The 25,503-nt window shown below is 41.9% G+C and overlaps 1 protein-coding gene across 7 annotated transcripts in view; it reads right to left on the bottom strand.

Moving 5' to 3' along the window:
- The window catches only part of LOC118936439 (basement membrane-specific heparan sulfate proteoglycan core protein-like), a 100,266-nt gene that overhangs the window by 29,030 nt on the left and 45,733 nt on the right, over positions 1–25,503 (bottom strand). For 5 of the 7 annotated variants that reach the window (XM_036987400.1, XM_036987402.1, XM_036987401.1 and 2 more), the window contains exons 1-4: positions 17,535–17,753; positions 1,200–1,244; positions 777–1,046; positions 375–656 (exon numbers count right to left, since the gene is read on the bottom strand). The exons of the other annotated variants lie outside the window; for them this stretch is intronic. In XM_036987400.1, the coding sequence (XP_036843295.1) occupies positions 375–656; positions 777–1,046; positions 1,200–1,244; positions 17,535–17,565 (628 nt within the window). In that variant the 5' untranslated portion in view covers positions 17,566–17,753. Of the gene's footprint in view, positions 1–374; positions 657–776; positions 1,047–1,199; positions 1,245–17,534; positions 17,754–25,503 lie in introns of those variants that run through there. 7 annotated transcript variants of the gene reach the window in all.

Below are 25,503 nucleotides of genomic sequence, written 5' to 3'. Positions count from 1 at the left end.
TAAGTTAGTTGTTTCATACATAGAATCTGCTCCATCATGATTAAATGTAGTTAGTTGAGTCATACATAGAATCTGCTCTATCATGATTAAATGTAGTTAGTTGATTCATACATAGAATCTGCTCTATCATGATTAAATGTAGTTAGTTGATTCATAAATAGAATCTGATCTATCATGATTAAATGTAGTTAGTCGATTCATACATAGAATCTGATCTATCATGATTAAATGTAGTTTGAGAACCAATCTTTCCAAAGTATGATCACCATACTTCTTTAATGAAATAAGTCTTTGTATTTCTATCATAACTATGAATACTGACACACAGACCATGATTGACTTAATATAAATAGTGTCTGTATGACACTACTCACCATTGACAGTGATAGTGACAGGGTCACTGATGGATGAAGAAGTGGGTCTGGACTCTCTCTCGCCCTGACACCAGTAGGGACCCTCATTCACTGTTGCTCCATTGATGGTGAGAGTGTCTCCTGTTATAGTGTGTCTGACAGACTGTGATACTACATTATCATTCCTGTCTTTGTACCACTGATAGTTCCAGATACTGTCAGACCCTACTGAACACATCAGAGTAACTGTCTCTCCAGGGAACACATGGTTTGGCTTCACAGTCAGTGCAGCTTTGGGCAGAGCTGAGGAAACACACAACAGATGTTTTTACAACAACTAAACAGCATCCTTAAAATTGTGCCCAAATTCAAGTGGTTATAAGAATGGAAGCACAGATGTGAATGAGAGATAAGATGATGTACGTGTCACTGTCAGTCTGACTGCATCACTCCATTTAGAATCCTGCTGCTGATGTGAACCCAGACATCTGTAGTCACCACTGTGGGAAAACTCAGCTGCACTGATAATACATTCATGTTCTTTCTGCGGACATTGATCTGTACTGGGTGTTAACCATCTGTACTCCCGGTCAGTGACTCCTCCCCCCTGTATGACACATCTGAGAGTGACAGACTCTCCACTGAATATCTGGGAGCTGTTGGGGTGTATGGTCAGAACAGCCTTTGCCACTCCTGCACAAAATCAAACCAGCATGATACACATGTTATTTCGAGACACTAAAAACTCAAAATATGTCCAGACAAAATCAACTTTAAAAATCACAAATTAAGAAATAGGATGAAGCATTAAGAGATGGAGTCTTGATGAAGAGAACAAATATCTACCATCATCATCTTCAGAGTGTCCAGAGTTGATGTATGTATTCAGCACTACAACAAAGAAAGTCACATTGCACCAATATTAGCTCTAAATAAATAACATGCCATATTCATGTTACTGATCACCACATACTCTATACTTACTGTACTTTATTTTAAAGGTGCAATCTGCAATTTCCACAAAGATTTTAGCCCTTTTAAATGAATAATAGCCATTCATTCTGAAAGAGTATAACTTTTAATTGCCTCATTAGGAAAAAACATGTGATTCCACATCAAATCAAATGTTTTGGAACACTACACATACCAAATCAAATTGTATTTGTCACGAGCACCGAATACAACAGGTTTAGTAGACCTTACAGTGAAATGCTTACTTACAAGCCCTTAACCAAAAATCCAGTTCAAGATAGAGTTAAACAAATATTTAGTCAATAAACTAAAGTAATAAATAGTCAAATTAAAAGAACAGGCACCACACTGCCAGGTCTCTGACCTCCTCCCTATACGCTTTGCCTATTTGATGGTTCGTCTGAGGGCATAGTGAGATTTCTTTAAGGGTCCGGATTAGTGTACCGCTTCATGAAAGCGGCAGCTCTAGCCTTTAGCTCAGTGTGGATGTTCGCTGTAATCCATGTCTTCAGGTTGGGATATGTACGTACGGTCACTGTGGGGACGATGTCGTCGATGCACTTATTGATGAAGATGGTGACTGAGGTGGTATACTCCTCAATGTCATTGGTCATCTGACCACTTCAGTAAGGAGCAAGTCACTGGTACTTCCTGCTTTAGTTTTTGCATGTAAGCAGGAGTCGGGAGGATAGAATTATTGTCAGATTTGTCAAATGGAGGGCGAGGGAGAGCTTTGTATGCATCTCTGTGTATGGAGTAAAGGTGGCCTAGAGTTTTTTTCCTCTGGTTGCACATTCAACATGCTGGTAGAAATCTGGTAAAACTGATTTAAGTTTGCCTGCATTAAAGTCCCCAGGCCACTAGGGGCACTGCTTCTAGATGCACATTGTCTTGTTTGCTTATGTCCTTATACAGCTTGTTGAGTATGGTCTTAGTGCCAACATCGGTTTGTGGTGGTAAATAGATGGCTACGAATGATATAGATGAGAACTCTCTTGGTAGATAATGTGGTCTGCAGATTATCATGAGGTACTCTACCTCAGGTGAGCAAAACCTTGAGACTTCTTTAATATTAGAAATCGTGCACCAGCTGTTATTTACAAACGGACACACACCCCCGCCTCTCGTCTTACCAGACATAGCTTCTCTGTCCTGCCAATCCTAACATATGCATTCCTCTTTTCCAATTGGGTGAGAGCTGTGCACATGGATCTTCACATATGATCACATAACCTTTCACATTTGGAACACTTCACATGTGATTATATTTTATATGACGTTTCAGATGTGGATATTTTTAACATTACATTTCACAGGTGATGCCCTAAAATTTGCTGTTAGGATGTTCCCGGAACGTCACAGTCACAGTGTTTTCAACTTTCATGTGACTCACTTTGACATGATTACATTGTGATTGTTTATTTATACTATAATTATTATTCTAGATATCCACTTGACCAAGAAAGAGAAAGTAACTTAACTAAATGACTACCGACCCATTGCACTCAATTCCATCATTATGAAATACTTTGAGGGGCTTGTCAAAGACTACATCACATGCTCCCTCCCCGACACACACGATCCTCTCCATTTCCCCTACTGCCCCTGACAGATCCACGGACAACACAATCGCCATTTCACTGCAAGCAGCCCTCACCCACCCGGACAAGAGGATTTCATATCTGAGGATGCTGTTCATTGACTACAGCTCGACCGTCAATACCATAGTGCCCTCTAAGCTCACCAGAAAACTCACAGACCTGGGACTGAACTCTTCCTTATGCAACTGGGTCCAGGACTTCCTGACGGGCAGCCCTCAGGTGGTGAAGATACGCAACATTACCTCATCCAAACGGATTCTCAACACAGGGGCCCCACAAGGGTGCATCCTCAGTCATCTGCTGTACTCCTTGTATACCCACGACTGCATGGCCTCACACAGTTCCATCATCAAGTTCACTGGCGACACAACAGTAGTAGGCCTGATTACCAACAGCGGCGAGACGCCATACACGGAGGAGGTAGGCACTCTGCCGGTGTAGTGCCAGGTAAACACCCACTCCCTCACCTTCAGCAAAATAAAGGAGCTGATTGCGGACCTCAGGAGGAACCAGATTGGACACGCCCCCATCCTCATCAATGGGGTTGCCGTGGAGATGGTCAAAACCTCAAAGTTCCTTGGTGTACATATGTTAGAGGAGCTGAAATGGTCAAACCACACAGACACCAAGGTGAGGAGGGCTCGACAGCAACTCTTTTGCCTCAGGAGGCTGATGAAATTCGGCCTTTTCCCAAGGGGCCTCACAGTATTCTACAGGAGCACCATCAAGAGCACACTGTCGGGCTGCATTACAGCCTAGTATGTTAACTGCATCACAGCCTGAAACTGACAATTACCCTGCCCACAACCTAATGGACATTTATACTTTTCATTGTCAAAGTTGTAAATATGTATATATTTTTTTATTTTGTATTATTGTTTCATTTACACCTGAACTGTTGGATCTCAGAGTTGAAGTATTTCACTGTACACTGCTATTACATCTGACCTTATGCATGTGACTAAATCAACAACTAATCTAAATGCAACATGTCCTCACAAGCATTTCGCCACACCCACAATAACATCTGCTAAATATGTGTATGTGACCAATACAATGCGATTTGATTGAAACTCACAATCTCTTGGTTCATGGCATTCCAATCTTCCACGGCACCGTTTCTGTGTCAATAACTGATTTCACCTGTATTCCTAAACTTTGAACTTCACTGTAAATCTCAGCTTTGTTTAAAATACACTCAATAAAACCTATTATATTTATCATAGTTACTCAGGAGTAACATTAAAACAGAATAATATGCCCCACCAACATTAGACAATTATGCAGAAAACCCTCAAATTACTGAATCCAGTATATTAAATCAATGATGACAGAATAGTCAGATTAACTGATAACTAAAATAGAAGTGCAGATGGCATTATTTTGCAATATGCAGAGATGTATACGAACAATTCATCTGTGGGGGACTTCTGAGAATGCAGAAGTACAGACTCTTTAGCGCAGCAGAAAGATCAGCGTACCCCAAATTTAGTGGTTCTGAGTTTCAAATCCCAGGTGGGGTCATATTGAAGCGATCATGTCAAATGTACAGCATGTACAGCATGTACATTTGTCACATTTATTTCACGAGATCATGTTTTCACGTGCTAAAATATTTTCACGTGTAGTTTAATGTTATCTCATGTCACTTTACATGTTGTCACCTACAGTACCAATAGCATACCACCCTTCATCCCACTGCTGGCTTTCCTCTGAAGCTAAGCAGGGACGGGCTTATTCTGTCTCTGGATGGGAAACTGCTGGAAGTGATGTTGGAGGGTCAGTAGGGGCCACTCTTCTCTCTGGTCAAAGGAGATCCCAGAGCAGTCTAGGTGACATTTCCCTGCTTAGGGTGCTGTCTTATTGATAGGAAGTTAAACGGTTGTCCTGACTCTCTGTGGTTATAAAAAATCCCATGTCACTTATTGTAAGACTAGGGATGTTAACCCTGGTGTCATGGCAACATTCCCAACCTGGCCCCCTTCCATCATAGCCACCTAATCATCCCCCTTATTTCTAATTGGCATAATACAGTGTCTTCAGAAAGTATTCACACCCCTTGACTTTTTCTACATTTTGTTGGGTTACAGCCTGAATTTCAATTTGATTACATTGAGATGTTTTGTCACTGACCTACACACAATATCCCATAATATCAAATTGGAATTATGTTTTCAAAGTGTTTACAAATGAAAAGCAGACATTTCTTGAGTCAATGAGTATTCAACCCCTTTGTTATGGCAAGCCTAAATAAGTTCAGAAATGAATTGTGCACAACAAGTCGCATAACACGTTTCATGGACTCACTATGTGTGCAATGATAGTGTTTAACATGGTTTTTGAATGACAACCTCGTCTCTGTACCCCACACAGACAATTATCTCTAAGGCCCCTCAGTTGAGAAGTGAATTTGTAACACAGATTCAATCACAAAGACCAGGTATTCCAACGCTTCTCACAGATGGGTAGATGGGCTAAATAACAAAAGCAGACTTGAATATCCATTTGAACGTCACTTTGGATGGTGTATCAATACACCCTGTCACTAGAAAGATACAGGTGTCCTTCCTCACTAACTTGATTGAGAGGAAGGAAACTTCTCAGGGATTTCACCATGAGGTCAATGGTGACTTTTTTTTAAAGAGTTCGAGTTAAATGGATGTGATAAGAGAAAACTGAGGATTGATCAACAACATTGTAGTTACTCCACAATACTAACCTAATTGACAGAGTGAAAAGCAGGAAGCCTGTACAGAATACAAATATTCTACAACATGCATCCTGTGTGCAACAACGCACTAAAGTAATTCTGCAAAAAATGTGGCAAAGCAATACTGTTTTTTTGTGCTGAAAACAGAGTGTTATGGTTGGAACAAATACAATACAATACATTAATAATGAGTACCACTCTTCATATTTTCAAGTGGTGATGTCACGCCCTGACCTTAGAGAGCTTTTTATGTCTATTTTGGTTTGGTCAGGGTGTGATTTGGGTGGGCATTCTATGTTCTTTTTTCTACGTTTTGTAATTCTTTTGTTTTGGCCGGGTATGGTTCTCAATCAGGGACAGCTGACTATCGTTGTCTCTGATTGGGAACCATACTTAGGTAGGTTTTTCCCACCTGTTTTGTGGGTAGTTTTCTGTTTAGTGTTCTGCACCTGACAGGACTGTTTCGGTTTCGTTTTGCACTTTGTTATCTTTGTTCTGGTGTTCAGTTGCTAAATGAAGTCATGAACACTTACCACTCTGCGCTTTGGTCCGATTCTACGACAACCGTTACAGAACTACCCACCTCAAACGGACCAAGCAGCGTGGTATGGAGGAGCAGAGGGTACAGGACTCCTGGACATGGGAGGAGATACTGGACGGAAAGGGACCCTGGAGACAGAATGTCGCCGCCCGAAGAAGGAACTGGAGGCAGCTTAAGCTGAATGGCAGCAATATGAGGTGAGTCAGCAAAGCAGGCACGAGAGGGGGGCACACGGGGAGATTGGCGGAGTCAGGCTATAGACCTGAGCCAACTCCCCATGCTTACCGGAAGCAGCGTGTTACTGGTCAGGCACCGTGTTATGCGGTAAAGCGCACGGTCTCCAGGGCACGCTCATAGCCCGGTGCGCTATATGCCAGCCCTCCGCAAGTGCCATGCGAGAGTTGGCATCCAGCCAGGATGGCTGCTCAGCACTCTTGATCTCTGGTGCGCCATTTCGGCCCAGGGTATCCTGCTCCGGATCTGTACACTGTGTCTCCAGTGCGCTGGGGCTGTTCAGTTCGTCCTATGCCTACGCTCCGCCCGTACGGGCTAAAGTGGGCATTGAGCCAAGTGGAGAGGTGTGAGTGGTAAGCAACAGATCTCCAGTGCTCCCCACCACCCGGTTCAACCTGTGCCTGCACTCTGGAGGGACCGGGCTAAAGTGGGCATTCAGCCTAGAGGATTGGTGCCAAGGCTGCGCACCAGAGCTCCAGTGCTCACCCACAGCCCGGTTCATCCTGTGGCAGCCCCACGCACCAGGCTGTCTCTGCGTCTCCTACCTCCAGCGACGTCCTCCAGTCTGGAGCCTCCAGAGTCGCCCTCCAGTCCGGAGCCTCCAGCGACGCCCTCCAGTCCGGAGCCCCCAACAAGGGTGCCGAGTCCGGGGCCCACAACAAGGGTGCCCAGTCCGGGGCCCTCAACAAGGGTGCCCAGTCCGGGGCCCGCTACGAAGGTCCCCGGTCCGGGGTCGGCAGCGAGGGTTCCCGCACGGGAGGCGCCACCAAAGTGGGCCAAGCCAGAGGTTGAGTGGGTCTACGTTCCGCACCAGAGCCTCCACAGTGGAGAAATGCCCACCCAGACCATCCCCTATAGGTTCAGGTTTTGCGGCTGGAGTCCACACCTTTGGGGTGGGGTGGGGGGGGGTGGGGGGGGGGTGGGGGGGTGGGGGGGTACTGTCACGCCCTGACCTTAGAGAGCTTTTTATTTCTCTCTTTTGGTTTGGTCAGGGTGTGATTTGGGGTGGGCATTCTGTTCTTTTTTCTATGTTTTGTATTTCTTTTTTCGTTTTGGCCGGGTATGGTTCTCAGTCAGGGACAGCTGACTATCGTTGTCTCTGATTGGGAACCATACTTAGGTAGCTTTTTCCCCACCTATGTTTTGTGGGTAGTTGTTTTCTGTTTACTGTTCTGCACCTGACAGGACTGTTTCGGTTTCGTTTTGCACTTTGTTATTCTTTGGTCCGATTCTTCCTCATCAGACGACGACAACCGTTACAGGTGACTGCATTATGTTATGGGTATGCTTGCAATCAAAAATAAACTGAGTTAAGCACAGGAAAAATCCTAGAGAGAACCTAGTTGTCTGCTTTCGACCAAACCTAGGAGATGAATTCACCTTTCAGCAGGACAATAACCTAAAACACACGGCCAAATCTACAAGTTGCTTACCACGAATATAGTCAATGTTCTTGAGTGGCTGAGATACAGTTTTGACTTTACTTGAAAATCTATGGCAAGATCTAAAAATGGTTGTCTAGCAATGATCAACAGCCAATTTGACAGAGCTTGAATCATTTTAAAAGAGTAATCAGCAAATATTGCGCTGTCCAGGTGTGGAAAGCTCTTAGAGACTTACCCAGAAAAACTCACAGCTGTAATCGCTATCAAAGTTGATTCTATAAAGTAATGACTCAGGGGTGTGAATAATTATGTAAGATATTTCTGTATTTCATTTTCAATAGACTTGCAAACATTTCTAAAAACATGTTTCACTTTGTCATTATGGGTATTGTGTGTAGATGGGTGAGAAAAAGAAACAATTTAATACATGTTGAATTCAGGCTGTAACACAACAAAATGTGAAATTAGTCAAGGGTTATGAATACTTTCTGAAGGCACTCTATCGTCACCTCTCCACCTAATAGCTGATGTGTGGTGAGAGTTCTGACACAGAAATGGTTGTCTTGCATCACCCAGGTGGGTGCAACACATTGCTAGTGGAAGAGGTGAGTTTCCCCCTACTATGTAAAGCGCTTTGAGTACCTCAGTTGGTTAAAAAGAGATATATAAATTCAAAATATAACACAGAATATACTGTTATTTTATGACTGTTTGTTCACAATATCAGTGTAAACAAACATTGTACATGAATGAATTCCCCTAGCAACATTCCTCAGCTGTATACCACAACAAGTGGCAGGGTGGCCGTTTTGTGGTAGTTTCAATTACGGACTGCAGCTTTAAAAGGCCAGAGACTCACCATGTCCAGCAATCCCATTGTGGTATAATTTACTGATAAGTATTTGCACTGTTAAATCAACAAGGAATAAAACCAAAAAGCTAAAGCATAGAACTGTCTTAATTTTCATTCATGTTTTATTCCTTTTGTCCATCAAAGTCTTAGTAAATCAGGTCTTTAGTGTTCATACACAAACACACTAACTCATTCTACAGAAATGAACAAAGACTGTGAGAAAATAGTAGTGTTTAAAGGCGTGTTTATTTTCTGACCAACTTCTCTGTATGGCCCCACACTGCATGATGTCACACTGGTTCCTTCCTCTTTACTGGAGGAAAAGAGGATGGAACGAGAATAGAACAGATGCTTATAGGCCCTTTGCTAAGTTGTCAGGTTTCAAGCCTACCCAACTAATTTCAGTTGTTCCACTGATCACCAAGTAAATTTAACAACTTCAGCCTCCCCCCACTTAACAAACACACACGTGTACACAGTTACATGCATCCACCCGCACATACACACACACACATGCATGTACGCTTGCACGCGTGTGTCCTTAGAGACAACACAACAGCTGTGGATAAACTGTTGCACTGTCTTTCACTAAAGGATCTTAACAACAGTGAACTTTCTCTCCGTCCAAAAGATTCTGCAAGGAGCATAGGACCATGGATAACAGAGAGTAGGAAGGAACAACCTGTTTAGTCATACCACTTCTCCAAGAGAAAGTCAACACTAAAACAGAGAGTGTACATAAGGAGATGACACTCTTCTCCAAGAGAAAGTCAACACTAAAACAGAGAGTGTACATAAGGAGATGACACTCTTCTCCAAGAGAAAGTCAACACTAAAACAGAGAGTGTACATAGGGGGCTGACACTCTTCTCCAAGAGAAAGTCAACACTAAAACAGAGAGTGTACATAAGGAGATGACACTCTTCTCCAAGAGAAAGTCAACAAGTGTAAAACAGAGAGTGTACTTAAGGGGCTGACACTCTTCTCCAAGAGAGAGTCAACAAGAATAAAACAGAGAGTGTACTTAAGGAGATGACACTCTTCTCCAAGAGAAAGTCAACAAGTGTAAAACAGAGAGTGTACATACGGGGCTGACACTCTTCTCCAAGAGAAAGTCAACAAGTGTAAAACAGAGAGTGTCCATACGGGGCTGACACTCTTCTCCAAGAGAAAGTCAACAAGAATAAAACAGAGAGTGTACTTAAGAGCCACTCTTCTCCAATAGCTTGTCTCTTTCCCTTCTTACTTTTCTCTTTTCTTCAACTTTTCTCCCCGGCTCTGCCCCGAGGGATAAAGCATCCAGGTGAGGATTGTCACGCCCTGATCTGTTTCACCTGTTCCTGTGATTGTCGCTTATTTTTCCCAGTGTATTTATCCCTGTGTTTCCTGTCTCTCTGTGCCAGTTTGTCTTGTATGTTTAGTCAAGTCAACCAGCTTGGTTTTCCAGCACTCCTTTTTCTAGTCCTCCCGGTTTTGACCCTTGCCTGTTTCTGGACTCTGTACCCGCCTGCCTGACTATTCTGCCTGCCTTGACCACGAGCCTGTCTGCCACTCTGTACCTCCTGGACTCTGATCTGGTTTTGACCTTTAGCCTGTACACGACCATTCTCTTGCCTACCCCTTGTATTATTAAACATTGTAAGACTCCAACCATCTGCCTCCTGTGTCTGCATCTGGGTCTCGCCTTGTGCCTTGATAGAGGATAGACAATTTCTTTGTTCGCTATGGTACAGTATTAACCCTTCGTGACAATAGCATGCAGGTAACACTGGTGCTCTCAAAAAGTTAGGAGCACCACATGAAATTTAGGAGCACCAGAAAATAGTGTGTTATATTGATTGATATACAGCTCATATATGAATTCCAGCTACTTTTGAAGCACATGTTGTGCCCTGGAAACTAATATGTAACACTGTAAAGACATTGGTTTATTATAAAAGCTAAAATGTGTATATGAATACCTGTAATTGAAATTGCAATACTTTCTGGAATATTAGGATTCTACATTGTGTAAAAACACTATTTTCCTATTGAGTTGCATTACATTGAAAATTGTACACTGTCTGTTTAAAACATCAGGTGACTGAACAAAGTGTTAACCAGGTATTCCCAAACAGGGATACGCACAATGCCGTCGGGGGTACGCCCAATTTTTTGGGGATTTTTCCTCACATTTTCAAACAGTCCATTTATGTTGTCCAACGGGCTATACATTTGGGTGAGGTGTTTTTCTCGCCTGTGTAGCCTCGTTTCACTGCCAAAAATTAAATGAAACCATCTAGTGTTCAGCGAAATAACAACACAATGTCAAATACAGGTAGCCTAGTCAAATAATTAACATCCGAGTCCACATAACATCCACATCCACATGAACATTTACTCTCTCGTGGGCATTCCACTAACGGTCCGTATGTAGACAAACGTAGCTGCTGCTCATTCTGTTTGACATTGATAAATGGTTAAAGTAAGGCCCACATCCAGAGACACATAGCAGCTATACTGGTAGTATATCTACGAACAGTACTACACCTGCACCTGTCGACGACACATTGTTCTGCTTCCACGAGCACATCCAATGCTAGCATCAGTAATTCTACATTTGTTGCGTTACAGCTGGATGAGTCAACAGATGTGGCGGGCCTGGCACAGCTCCTGGTCTTATGTCCGTTACGGTTATGGGGGGTCAATTAAAGAAGACATCCACTTCTGCAAACCACTGGAAACCAGGACAACAAGAGAGGATATTTTTAAAGTACTGGACAGGCCTAACAATGTGGGGCAGAACCTGTTATGAGCCTCACATTTTTTTCTTGTTTCGCATGTTATTTTGGCATTAATGTGTCATATATCAGTTTGCAAAAATTGTAAAAAATACATAATTCAGTTAATAAAGCCGCATACAAACGTGGGCTGTGTCCGAAAACCCATACTAACATACTGTATAGTACATACTTAATGAGTACATACTACATGCTATATAAACAAAAAAAAGAAACGTCCTCTTACTGTCAACTGCATTTATTTAATAAAGTGTAAATATTTATATGAACATAAGATTCAACAACAGACATAAACTGAACAAGTTCCACAGACATGTGACTAACAGAAATGGAATGTGTCCCTGAACAAAGGGGGGGGGGAGTCCAAATCCAAAGTCACAGTCAGTATCTGGTGTGGCCAATAGCTGCATTAAGTACTGCAGTGCATCTCCTCATGGACTGCACCAGATTTGCCAGTTCTTGCTGTGAGATGTTACCCTACTCTTCCACCAAGGCACCTGCAAGTTCCCGGACATTTCAGGGGGGGAATGATCCTAGCCCTCACACTCCGATCCAACAGGTCCCAGACGTGCTCAATGGGATTGAGATTCAGGCTCTTAGTTGGCCATGGCAGAACATTGACATTCCTGTCTTGCAGGAAATCACGCGCAGAACGAGCAGTATGGCTGGTGGCATTGTCATGCTGGAGGGTCATGTCAGGATGAGCCTGCAGGAAGGGTACCACATGAGGGAGGAGGATGTCTTCCCTGTAATACACAGCATTGAGATTGCCTGCAATAACAACAAGCTCAGTCCGATGATGCTGTGACACACCGCACCAGACCATGACTGACCGTCCACCTCCAAATCGATCCCGCTCCAGAGTACAGGCCTCGGTGTAACGCTCATTCCTTCGACGATAAACGCGAATCCGACCATCACCCCTGGTGAGACAAAACCGCAACTTGTCAGTGAAGAGAACTTTTTGCCAGTCCTGTCTGGTCCAGCGATGGTGGGTTTGTGCCCATGGGCAACGTTGTTGCCGGTGATGTCTGGTGAGGACCTGCCTTACAACAGGCCTACAAGCCCTCAGTCCAGCCTCTCTCAGCCTATTGCGGACAGTTTGAGCACTGATGGAGGGATTGTGCGTTCCTGGTGTAACTCGGGCAGTTGTTGTTGCCATCATGTACCTGTCCCGCAGGTATGATGTTCGGATGTACAGATCCTGTGCAGATGTTGTTACACGTGGTCTGCCACTGCGAGGACGATCAGCTGTCCGTCCTGTCTCCCTGTAGCGCTGTCTTAAGCGTCTCACAGTACGGACATTGCAATTTATTGCCCTGGCCATATCTGCAGTCCTCAAGCCTTCTTGCAGTATGCCTAAGGCACATTCACGCAGATGAGCAGGGACCCTGGGCATCTTTCTTTTGGTGTTTTTCAGAGTCAGTAGAAAGGCCTCCTTATTGCCTACCATCTGTAAACTCAGTGTCTTAACGACCGTTCCACAGGTACATGTTCATTAATTGTTTTTGGTTCATTGAACAAGCATGAGAAACAGTGTTTAAACCCTTTACAATGAAGATCTGTAAAGGTATTTGGATTTTTATGAATTGTCTTTGAAAGACAGGGTCCTGAAAAATTGACGTTTCTTGTTTTTGCTGAGTTGACTATTTAGCCATGTAAGTATACTGTAAACAAACGGTATCCTTTCAGTTGAGCATACTAGCGTTGCACCATGCCTGTCTACAGGAAGTTGATGCTGAAAGTCAGAGCGTTCAGAGCGCACACTGGCAGAGGACTAGGGTTGATCTGAGCGTTCTGACCATCACAACAGCAGTGAAGCCCACATCACAAGCTAACTGGCTAGCTACTTCCAGGCACAAATGAGAGAACACTTTACTCTGACCATTTTACTCACCACAGCAGAGCTGGTTAGGCTGTTTTCATGTTATCCAGAGCATTGGTGACTGTAACTGTGTTGCTGGCAACAATTTAATGAGACTTTTTTGCCAACGTTTTCTGACACCGGCCATATTCAACGGGTGTTAAGCATTCGCAAATACACCAAATATTCTGCACTCTGGCACACTCAGACCAGAGTGCTCTAAAATTAGAGTAGATAGCCTGAGCTAATTTATGTTCATTGAGAACGCACAAAGACTATACCACTTAGCTAAGAATGATGTGAATAATCAAGTCAATAAATGTTGGGTATTTAGGTAGATAGCATGTAGACAAGTTTGTTAGCTAGCTAACATGCTGTCACCTACTGTTGACTAACCCCATTCCGAACAAATTTGCGAGAATACATTCAAATGAGACTGCAATGAAAACTAATGGGACTGTAGCAACTGTGTTGGCATCAACATCTGGGGTGTGTTTCTATCCAAGCGTTGATTGACATGGTAATGGCCCGATCGTTTTGGAGAAAAGTTGAAATGACTGAGCCCTCAGACGCTGTTAAATTGTGACGTGTCATTATGTAATGTACATGTGCATTAAAAACAAGAAAGGGACAGGGTAGGGGGATATCTAGTCAATTGTACAACTGCATGCATTAATTTTTACATCATCATTGCAAGCCGTCATGACTCTCAAAAGCCGCGACAGCAGCTGTTTACTTCTGAAGATAACTTTAGCGCCGCCCTAAAAGCCAGATTCAAATTCAACACAAATCTTCAAATAGGTATGCAATGACACATACAAACTCTTTATAGTGTTTTATTTACATTTTAGAGATGATAAGTTGGACAGATCGGGTGAAAAAGCTATTTTCCCACATGGCTTATCTCCCCCTTCCCTTTCACTAGGTTTCACTTCCCCAGCCGCTATTTTTAAAAAGACTCGACAGAGCTCATTGACTTCTTTAATTACGCAGAGCCGGGCGGCATGAAGGTCTCATCATTGATTTTGCTGGACAGGGGAGAAATTGTACTTTACAATGATATTCATATTACTTTTGACCTGGAAGTATTACGTTTTTTTGGGCACTAAAATAAGGTCAATTGTACGTTACAGCGCAATATACAGAAGTGCTATGATATGCTATGTGGTTCGTAACCATAGCGTAGCCAACACATTGTCAGCCAAAATAACGTTTAGCGTAACTTATTTGAGAAGTCATTACTTTACTACATTTCTCAACATTGTTGAGAAAGCAGAAAATACGGAGCGTTGCACTGTGATTGGCTCAGTGTTCTGTCACTCACGGGGACACTACTTCACCACCAAGTCTAAGGATAGAGCTCTAAAATTCTAGCCCTTGGGTGCTGCCATAGAGTTACATTAGAACTGCCCATCCAAGAAGCCTCAAGGTCATTGGACACAGATAAAATGACGTCAAATCATGTACAGTAGCTTTGATTGGACTAATCCTTTCAAAATCTTAGGTAGCAGTCATCATCATGAATCAACTTGACAATCTACTGGCATATCCTTTTTAATCCTTGTCATCTGAAGAGAAATAATGAAGAGAAATTATAGATAAAACGTGCCGGTGCTCATCGGCCTTTGGAGATAAACATTACACAAGTTGAAAATCGCAAATTTATCTGCAAGCATTGCAAAGCAATCATTAGCCTGCTACTCAGGGGAGTGGCTGTGTGGTCCTAAGTCTAAGACTAGGGGTCTATTTTCCTAGTTTAAAATGATAAACAATCAACAGTGGCCATGCTGTCAATGAAGCATGATTTGTGCCTTGATCAAAGCAACTGTTAACTCAGAACTGCAAAATCTGACTATAGTGAGTTTAAGACAATTGGGAACACTGGAAAATCAAGCTACGACTGGGACTATACGTTTTGAACTTTCATCCAACTCTGGCCTCTTTCTAGAGCTACGACTCGAAGATCACTGATGTCATCATTATTCAACCTTTTTTTTCCAGAGTTCCCAGTTGTCTTGAAAGCACCATAAATCCAGAGAATGCCAGACTTTGATGACAAAGATTGATGACAAAATTTGTCCACGAAGGACCGCCACGCCAGCTTCCTGTTCAAGTGAACACAGCACAACAAGGTGAGTCCAAAAATGCATTGTATGCTGCTGCATAAATTATGTAATATGACAGGGATATATGTATACTGTAGCTAAGAAAGTAATACTACGTGTATGTTGTGTAGTAAGCTGTTTGAAGAACATGTGGATCACCCTAATAATGTGGTCCATTTTCACCTCTTAATTTCATCTACTGTTGTGACTTGGTGGTGCACATGTAGCCTATAACCTGTTTTTGAGAAATGTAATCATCGAATATTGTAAGAGCTTTCATTGTCTGCTTATATGCCCCCTTTATTTGTCCTACGGTTCTGACTTGGTGTACAGGGAGAACACTGTATGTACGGCTCATGTTCTGAATTCTGTCACTACATTTCAAAAGTGCTGAACAAATAGTTATATAGACTACGTCCATCTTAGCTCACTCATTAATGTCTTAATCGAAATTGCGGATTGCCTCTTATCCACTTGTCGTCCCCTTATGCTATAGTTCATAAATCTCAATTGTCAGTAGACACCATTTGTTTAAGCAAGTAAGCCATATCAGCTATGTTTTTTTAAAAGGCAGTAAATGAGGCTGAATGAACTATTTCGCTGCCAGACAAGGCTACGCTGATAGCCAGGTGTAGCAGTGGTAAGGTGTTGTGACTGCTGTTGTGACTCTGCTGTTGGGACAGCTTTATTTTTGGCCCTAACAGTTTGTGGGGTACGTTTGTCACCGTTATAGTGAAATTAATGTATTGTTTAGTGTTGTGTTGTGTAGTGGATTTGCTGGCATGCATCCCACTTTTTTTGGGGCCCCACCAATATTTACATGCCTAAATCACAACTGGTAATAGTAGACAGTAATTAGTGTGCATCAGGTGCCAGGTGACTCGTGCTCACCAGAGGTAGTGGCGTCAAAGAGGTGACATCAAACAAGCACTTGAAGCAAAATAACTCAAGTGGACCGAATCCCCACAAAGTGGGTCTGGTTCAGTTAGTAGGCACAAAGCAACTCAATGCAAGGCGAACTAAATACAACGGCTAAAATGGCTATACCCAGACGGCGGTTAGCTAGCTTTCATTAGCCGTGAGGACTAGGAGTGTGGCTTAAACTCAGCACAGGCCGTTACTCAGTAAAACCTTACAAAACTCACTGGACTTGATCGAGAGCTGCCTGAGAATGTTTGTTTTCCATGGGGTACAGGGCCCATAATAACTTTGGGGGAAAAGCATTGCTGAACCGTGTGCAATTCGATGATTAGCCGTGAGCTTTTGGTGCTAGCTAGCTAGTGTTCACCTAGTTGGTTAATAGCCTAGCTAGATAGTACCACGTTAGCTGAAGACAACCTTATGAATAGCATTGTTAGTCTTCAGTCTTGATAGTCTCTTTTGTCCATAGCACCATGAGGTATAGCTTGTCAACACTCATCAATCTCTTAGTACAGTTTACTATATCTGTAGAGGCGGAACTCTCAACCATTTACAATATTCACAACTTGATACTAGAACACATCCAACAAATATAGCATTTTGCATTCATCGTCATTGACAGCACATTTAGTAACCACTGAGTTAGAGCTACTCTTTATTTCCTGAGTGGTGACCTGGTTAAATGCTCACCACACCACCACACCATCTGCTATACAAGCTCAGGTTCTCACAGAGATGCTACTTCAGTGTAGGGTGGTCATCCACCCCCACCTCATATACAGATATATGATCTTAAATTAAACTATATGTTCACAGCAAAATAATCCTGCAGCAACCGGATTTAAACATTTAGTCCAACATGTTGCTTGATTGGTGGTTAGGATATTAGCTGGCCAAAATTAGGCGACATGAAAAGTGCAATACTGATAAAATCTGCATTTCCTGTGGTTAATGACAATTCTTAGCAACAAAGAGTGACCAAATTAAGATCCTTCATCTGTAGACCTACACCATATTTGCTGCTATCCAACTTTAGTGTAATTTACTAATAAGTATTTGCACTGTTTTATCAATAAGGTACAAAACACACTAAAAAGCTAAAACATGAAACTGTCTTAATTTACATGATTGTCTTAATCCTTATTTCCATCACAGGCTTAGTTAATTAATCAGGTAATTATTGTTCATACACAAACACACTCACTCAGTACTTACAGAGTAACACACAGATCAAGGTGGACTCCATTCTGTCCTGCTGGAACTCTGAACTACAGTACTTCTGACAAACCCCTCTACTTCCTATATGATGACAGATCTATTAGTTCACGCCTCTTTACCGTCACACAGAGAAATAGAGAGAAACATTCTACAGAAATGTACAAAGACTGTGAAAAAAAAGAGTAACAGTTGCTTGCGAGTTTATTTTCTGACAAACGTCTTGTGATTCGCTACATGGACTCACACTGGTTCCTTCCTCTTTATTGGATAAAAGGAGGGTGAAATGAGAATAGATACCTGAGATGAGATCAGAGCTTGTAGTTTGATATCAGAATGTGCAGATGGTTGTTTCATCTCTCCACCCACAATGCACAGATAGATAGCTAGATAGATACTGACTATAGGCCTCCCTTCAAGCCTAGGGTGCTAACCTCAGTTGTTCCACTTAGCCCAAATAGACATCTTCACCCCCACCTCTTTCCCTCTCCTCACCCTCTCTCATCACACACACACTACTGCTCAGTAATAGCATGTGTCAAAACCACAGTCAGCTAGCTAACTTATTCATTACTCAGATGGTTCTGAGGGACACATTTAGTTAAAAACTGTCTACATAGATATGTATTTGTTAGTGTGTTGTTTATGAGATGTGTATCAGGACAATGTATTTTTCATGTGTGTGTGTATCTGGTCCTTTCAGTCAACATAAAAATCTCATTGATTTATCAAGAACAGTCCCCTTGCTTGTATCAGAGAATGGCGAAACGATGCTAAAATAGTTTTTGCTATTGCTTCAAATCCTATTGGGAATCAATTTAAATAAATAATACAGACCACTTTTAACAGCACATTACTCAACACTAGTGAGACTCATGTAGCCTACGGAAGGCCTACAGTGTATCGAAAAATATGACGTGACTCTCCGCCAATAATTACATATAGAGGATTGGAGGATTCTAAATTAAAACCAAAAGCTGCCTCATGGGTCTCCCGGTGGAGACCGGCACGGGTATCTGTAGCAACGCATTTTGCATTGCGATGCGGTGGAGAGTGTGGTAAGTTTTAAGTTCCTCGGCGTACACATCACGGACAAACTGAATTGGTCCACCCACACAGACAGAGTGGTGAAGAAGGCGCAGCAGCGCCCCTTCAACCTCAGGAGGCTGAAGAAATTTGGCTTGTCACCAAAAGCACTCACAAACTTCTTCAGATACACAATTGAGAGCATCCTGTCGTGCTGTATCACCGCCTGGTACGTCAACTGCTCCTCCCACAACCGTAAGGCTCTCCAGAGGGTAGTGAGGTCTGCACAACGCATCACCGGGTGCAAATTACCTGCCCTCCAGGACACCTTCACCACCCGATGTCACAGGAAGGCCATAAAGGTCATCAAGGACAACAACCACCCGAGCCACTGCCTGTTCACCCCGCTATCATCCAGAAGGCGAGGTCAGTACAGGTGCATCAATGCTGGGACTGAGAGACTGAAAAACAGCTTCTATCTCAAGGCCATCAGACTGTTAAACAGCCACCACTAACATTGAGTGGCTGCTTCCAACATACTGACTCAACTCCAGCCAATTTAATAATGGAAATTGATAGAAATTGATCTAAAAATGTATCACTAGCCACTTCAAACAATGCTACTTAATATAATGTTTACATACCCTACATTACTCATCTCATATGTATATACTGTCCTCGATACCATCTACTGCATCTTGCCTATGCCGTTCTGTACCATCACTCATTCATATATCTTTATGTACATATTCTTTTATGTACATATTCTTTACACTTGTGTGTATAAGGTAGTAGTTTTGGAATTGTTAGGTTAGATTACTCGTTGGTTATTACTGCATTGTCGGAACTAGAAGCACAAGCATTTCGCTACATTCACATCTGCTAACCATGTGTATGTGACAAATAACATTTGATTTGATTTGATTAGACAGCTGCGCCACTGGGGAGGCCCCATCCACAAAGTATGAAAATACAGAGAGGTGTTGGTAAAGGTATATTGTCCTGCAAACAGCCACAATGGGCTATTATAATACTTTACATGGTGTCCAGGTCAGGATAACCAAAACATTTCATTATTAAAGACTATCAGAAAGAATGTATTTATTTTCATCCAAAGCCATGAATGAGTGAGTCTCTCAGCTTTATGTAGGTGCCGCTACAGTATATGACTGTGCCATCAACTTGATAATATATAACAATATTTTGGAGGTTATTTCGTTTAAAAAAAAAAAAAATGAGCGATTGTAATCTGAATAAATGCCAAAATAGCATTTGTAAAGGCCAAACCATGAATTGCTGTTTTTAGAGGGAGAGAAACGCTGGGCCAATTGTGCGCCACCCTGAAGGACTCCCAATCACAGTCGGATGTGATACGTAATAATAACAATGATACTTTTTGTTGTATTATTTGTTTTGTCTTTTCTGGTGGATTAAAGTGAAATTGCAACAAATCAAATCAAATCAACGTTTATTTGTCACAGTGAAATGCTTACTTACAGGCTCTAACCAATAGTACAAAAAAAAGGTATTAGGTGAACAATAGGTAAGTAAGGAAATGAAAACAACAGTAAAATGACAGTTGAAAATAACAGTAGCGAGGCTATGTACAGAAAACGGTTAGTCAGGCTGATTGAGGTAGTATGTACATGTAGATATAGTTGAAGTGACTATGCATATATGATAAACAGAGAGTACCAGCAGCGTAAAAGAGGGGTTGGGGGGCACACAATGCAAATAGTCCGGGTAGCCATTTGATTACCTGTTCAGGAGTCTTATGGCTTGGGGGTAAAAACTGTTGAGAAGCCTTCTGGTCCTAGACTTAGGACTCTGGTACCGCTTGCCATGCGGTAGTAGAGAGAACAGTCTATGACTGGGGTGGCTGGGGTCTTTGACAATTTTTAGGGCCTTCCTCTGACACCGCCTGGTGTAGAGGTCCTGGATGGCAGGCAGCAATCACGGCCGGTTGTTATACAGCCAACCGAACTAAGAAATACATTTGGCAATAGAATTCTCCCCCTACCCTCCTTCTAGGAAAGTTTATTGTCCAGCTACCTGCTAATAGCCATAATGACGCTGTGCAACGTGACCGTGTGTGTTTGAAAGAGTATTCTCCAGTAAGCAACCATTTGTTTACCTTAATTAACTTTGTTTAAATATTTCTGTAATTCAGTGATATTTATTCCCATAGTAATTCATTATCGATACATAACCAAATAAACAATAGCATTTTGAAAGAGTATTTGTATCATTATTTTATTAACGAAAACATAAAGATGCCATTATTAGTTACATTGTTTTAGTTTGAACGTGCAGACCGGCATTAAGAACAGCGGGAACGTTTCCTTTGTCAGTGCCGTTATTAGTGCAATGCCCCTTAAAATGTTGCTCAGTGCGACCCAGTGTGGCGGGGTATCAGATGGGCTATGTCCGTCTTCTGTGCGTGGCTCTATGGCCCATCCCATGCCGCTTGCCCTCATGCATTGAACCTTGTGCGCTTTCTGTGGATACAGCTGGAGAACTGCAAGGCAATCCCATTGTGCGCCACTTGGGAGCATTGACCAATATGACCAATATACAGTTGAAGTCGAAAGTTTACATACACTTAGGTTGGAGTCATTAAAACTTGTTTTTCAACCACTCTACTTTGTGCATGACACAAGTAATGTTTCCAACAATTGTTTACAGACAGATTATTTCACATATATCACAATTCCAGTGGGTCAGAAGTTTACATACACTAACTTGACTGTGCCTTTAAACAGCTTGGAAAATTCCAGAAACTTATGTCTTGGCTTTAGAAGCTTTTGATAGGCTAAATTACATAATTTGAATCAATTGGAGGTGTACCTGTGGATGTATTTCAAGGCCTACCTTCGAACTCAGTGCCCCTTTGCTTGACATCATGGGAAATCAAAGGAAATCAGCCAAGACCTCAGAAGAAAATTGTAGACCTCCACAAGTCTGGTTCATCCTTCTGAGTAATTTTCAAATGCTTGAAGGTACCACCTTCATCTGTACAAATAATAGTACGCAAGTATAAACACCATGGGACCATGCAGCCATCATACTGCTCAGGAAGGAGACGCGTTCTGTCTCCTAGAGATGAACGTACTTTGGTGCGAAAAGTGCAAATCAATCCCAAAACAACAGCAAAGGACCTTGTGAAGATGCTGGAAGAAAACAGGTACAAAAGTATCTATATCCACAGTAAAAACGAGTCCTATATCGACATAACCTGAAAGGCCGCTCAGAAAGTAAGAAGCCACTGCCCCAAAACAGCCATAAAAAAACCAGACTACGGTTTGCAACTGCACATGAAGAAATGTCCTCTGGTCTGATGAAACAAATAGAACTGTTTGTCCATAATGACCATCGTTATGTTTGGAGGAAAAGGGGAATGCTTGCAAGCCGAAGAACACCATCCCAACTGTGAAGGACGGGGATGGCAGCGTAATGTTGTGAAGGTGCTTTGCTGCAGGAGGGACTGGCGCGCTTCACAAAATAGATTGCACCATGAGGGAGGAAAATTATGTGGATATATTGAAGCAACATCTAAAGACATCAGTCAGGAAGTTAAAGCTTGGTCGCAAATGGGTCTTCCAAAGCATACTTCCAAAGTAGTGGCAAAATGGCTTAAGGATAACAAAGTCAAGGTATTGGAGTGGCCATCACAAAGCCCTGACCTCAATCCTATCGAAGATTTGTGCGCAGAACTGAAAAAGCGTGTGTGAGCAAGGAGGCCTTACAAACCAGCTCTGTCAGGAGTAATGGGCCAAAATTCACCCAACTCATTAGGGGAAGCTTGTGGAAGGCTACCCGAAACGTTTGACCCAAGTTAAACAATTTAAAAGCAATCCTACCAAATACTAATTGAGTGAATGTAAACTTCTGACATGCTGGGAATGTGATAAAATAAATAAAAGCTGAAATAAATCATTCTCTCTACCATTATTCTGACATTTCACATTCTTAAAATAAAGTGGTGATCCTAACTGACCTAAAACAGGGATTTTTTTTTACAAGGATTACATGTCAGGAATTGACATAGACCCTACTGAACAGGTTAATCGAGGTGAAATCCACTTCAATCAGTGTAGATGAAGGGGAGAAGACAGGTTAAATAAGGATTTTTAAGCCTTGAGACAATTGAGACGTGGGTTGTGTATGTGTGCTACGCAGAGGGTGAACTGGCAAGACTAGCGATTTAAGAACCTTTGAACGGGGTCTGGTATCAAGTGCCAGACACACTGGTTTGTTTCAAGAACTCTAACGCTGCTGGGTTTTTCACGTTGAACAGTTTCCCTTGTGTATCAAGAATGGTCAAAAACGCTTTCTCTGTATACTGAGATATATATATATATATATATATATATGCATGCCTAGCTAGCTAACCTAATTTGTGCCACTGCCCACAAAGGAAATGGACATCTTCAGCCACCCCCTCCCTTCATACACACGCAGCTCTTCTCACCTCTCACTGTCACACTGCTGCTTAGGAGAGCATGTCAAAACCACAGTCAGCAAGCTAAGTAACTAACTCCTCTCAGGGGTTTGGTGGATGACTTGTTCATTAGACAGCTGAAGCTCAGTGTCAGCCGGCAGCTAGCTACACAACTGACATATCTATAAGCAACTATTTACCAGCTCTGCACTCGATCATTCTCTGAGGGACTGTTCTTGTTTGTTTGGGTGATGTCTGTAGACATGGCAGGACTCGATGGACGGTTTAAAAAAATGCCTTTTTTCCAGCATCTCGCAAACAGTGTCAGCAGCGTCTCTAGACTATTTGCCTACTGAGCTGACGAGGAGCTGGGGTAGTTTTTTTTCACATCTCGTGCCCTCAGCCTTTGCATGAGTGTATTGCCTAACTGTGTGTTAACACTAAACTACCTACTACATAACATTCTATATCAAGTTGAGAGTTGCAGTTGGAACATTGCGTTCCAAAGTTAGTGTCCAGTGTCCCCTACAGTTCCTGTGGCTTTGAAACAAATAGGGCTTTTTGTCAGAATTAAAAAGCTACAGATGCTTTAAAGAGAAACAGAGTAAATTAGCATGTCCTGTTTATCTCAAGTCAACTTCCTCTTTCTGTAAAAGGAGTGGACACAGCAAAACTGTGGGAAGGAGTAGGTGACGACGCCATGAAGTACAAAATATCAAGTAAGTAACCTAGATTTACAAAATGTACACAGGCTTAACCTGTCCTAACTACAGGTAGAGGGCAAGACTGAGACAAACCAGAGAGGAAGAGTTGAAACGAGACAAATGTCCCAAAAATCTGTCTTCCCCATCATGTGGTGTTTTCAGTATTTTTCGCTTACCAAGCAAGGAGTTTATGTACAGAGGTCAATAAGAGAGTGGCGAATTTGGTCAAATAAATAATTTAATGGCCCTCTTGGAACTCTAGGGGCAGTATTTTCATTTTTGGAAAAAAAAAACGTTCCCGTTTTAAACGGAATATTTTGTCAGGAAAAGATGCTAGAATATGCATATAATTGACAGCTTTCGATAGAAAACACTCTAACGTTTCCGAAACTGTAAAGATATTGTCTGTGAGTGTAACAGAACTGATGTTGCAAGTGAAAGCCTGAGAAAAATCCAATCCGTCGTCAGTCGTTTCCACAAATAGAGTCAAATTAATAAGTGTTGTAATTATGAAATGAATACACACTGTAACTACAGCGAGCTAGAATCCTGCCTGCTGTACATTCTAATGAACATGACAAGCCAACTGTCTTGGTACTGCCTTTAGAGATGGTATCAGTATGACTGCAGTACATTGATATTACTACAATATTCTAATAAAGCCCAGGGGAAAATAGGAACCCAATATGAGTTGTGTTATGTACCTCACCACCACACTGTTCTCACTCAGCATCCTCCTGTGTGTGTGTGTGTGTGTGTGTGTGTGTGTGTGTGTGTGTGTGTGTGTGTGTGTGTGTGTATACACATCATCCCACAGACCAGAGACTCAATGAGGAAGACAGCATTCAATCAAAAACTATAACCAGTAACTGGTTTTCGAGGATAAGCCATGAAGCTGAATTGTTCCTGGTCTTTTAGCAACCCCCTCAGAGCTGGGCCTGTAAATACCACATAGCCTTACTTCCCATGCATTTAGTCATGATCAAATATGTTTTTGTCACTGACATTTCATTGTGTTCGAATGTATGACAAACATATTTATTACTGGATGGGAAGAGTAAAACTGGAAATTGTACTGTAAAATGATTTTATCTTTTTGGGGGTTAATTCATGACAATTAATATACTGTAGTGAATGTCCTCTATTGATCCCTTTCATGATCTTTTTGTTTTGAGGTGTTTCTCACACACTGTGAAAGTGGACACTGAACACTGAAACATTCTATTTTGTCTAGATGTTTTCAGAAATACTTCATAAAACAGAGAAGAAATGTCCATTTCAACACCTTTATTTTAAAATGAATTATGAAAATCTCAATTGGCAACTAAGCTCACGAGGCATTTGCAAGTTATATTCTTTAAGATTCCCAAAATGTATGTACTAATCACAGATTGTCCCTCGAACTCACACATTGGGAGCCCCAAAACTATTTTAGGCTGAAAGAAAGGCTGAAAGACGGTTGTATGGATGAGTTGACTATAACTGTTTACTTGTGCATTCACACCCTCTTGTGGATGGTAAAAAAAAAGTGAAATACAAGAGCAAATATATTGTAAAAGTAGTCTTTAAAAAAAAGTGTATAATTCTAATATTCTGTGAAATGTATATACTAATACACTGAATTAAAATATAAACTCAACATGCAACAATTTCAGATTTTACTGAGTTACAGGTCATATAAATTAGTCAAAGTATATGTATATTAGATATTAGTCAAATTATATAAATTCATTGAGCCCTAATCTATGGATTTCCTATGACTGGGAATGCGGATATGCATCTGTTGGTCACAGATACT

This window comes from Oncorhynchus mykiss, chromosome 9 (assembly GCF_013265735.2).
Source record: "Oncorhynchus mykiss isolate Arlee chromosome 9, USDA_OmykA_1.1, whole genome shotgun sequence".
NCBI lineage: Eukaryota > Metazoa > Chordata > Actinopteri > Salmoniformes > Salmonidae > Oncorhynchus > Oncorhynchus mykiss.
The sequence above is the reverse complement of the archived record's forward strand: the minus strand, read 5'-3'. Positions and strand labels throughout refer to the sequence as shown.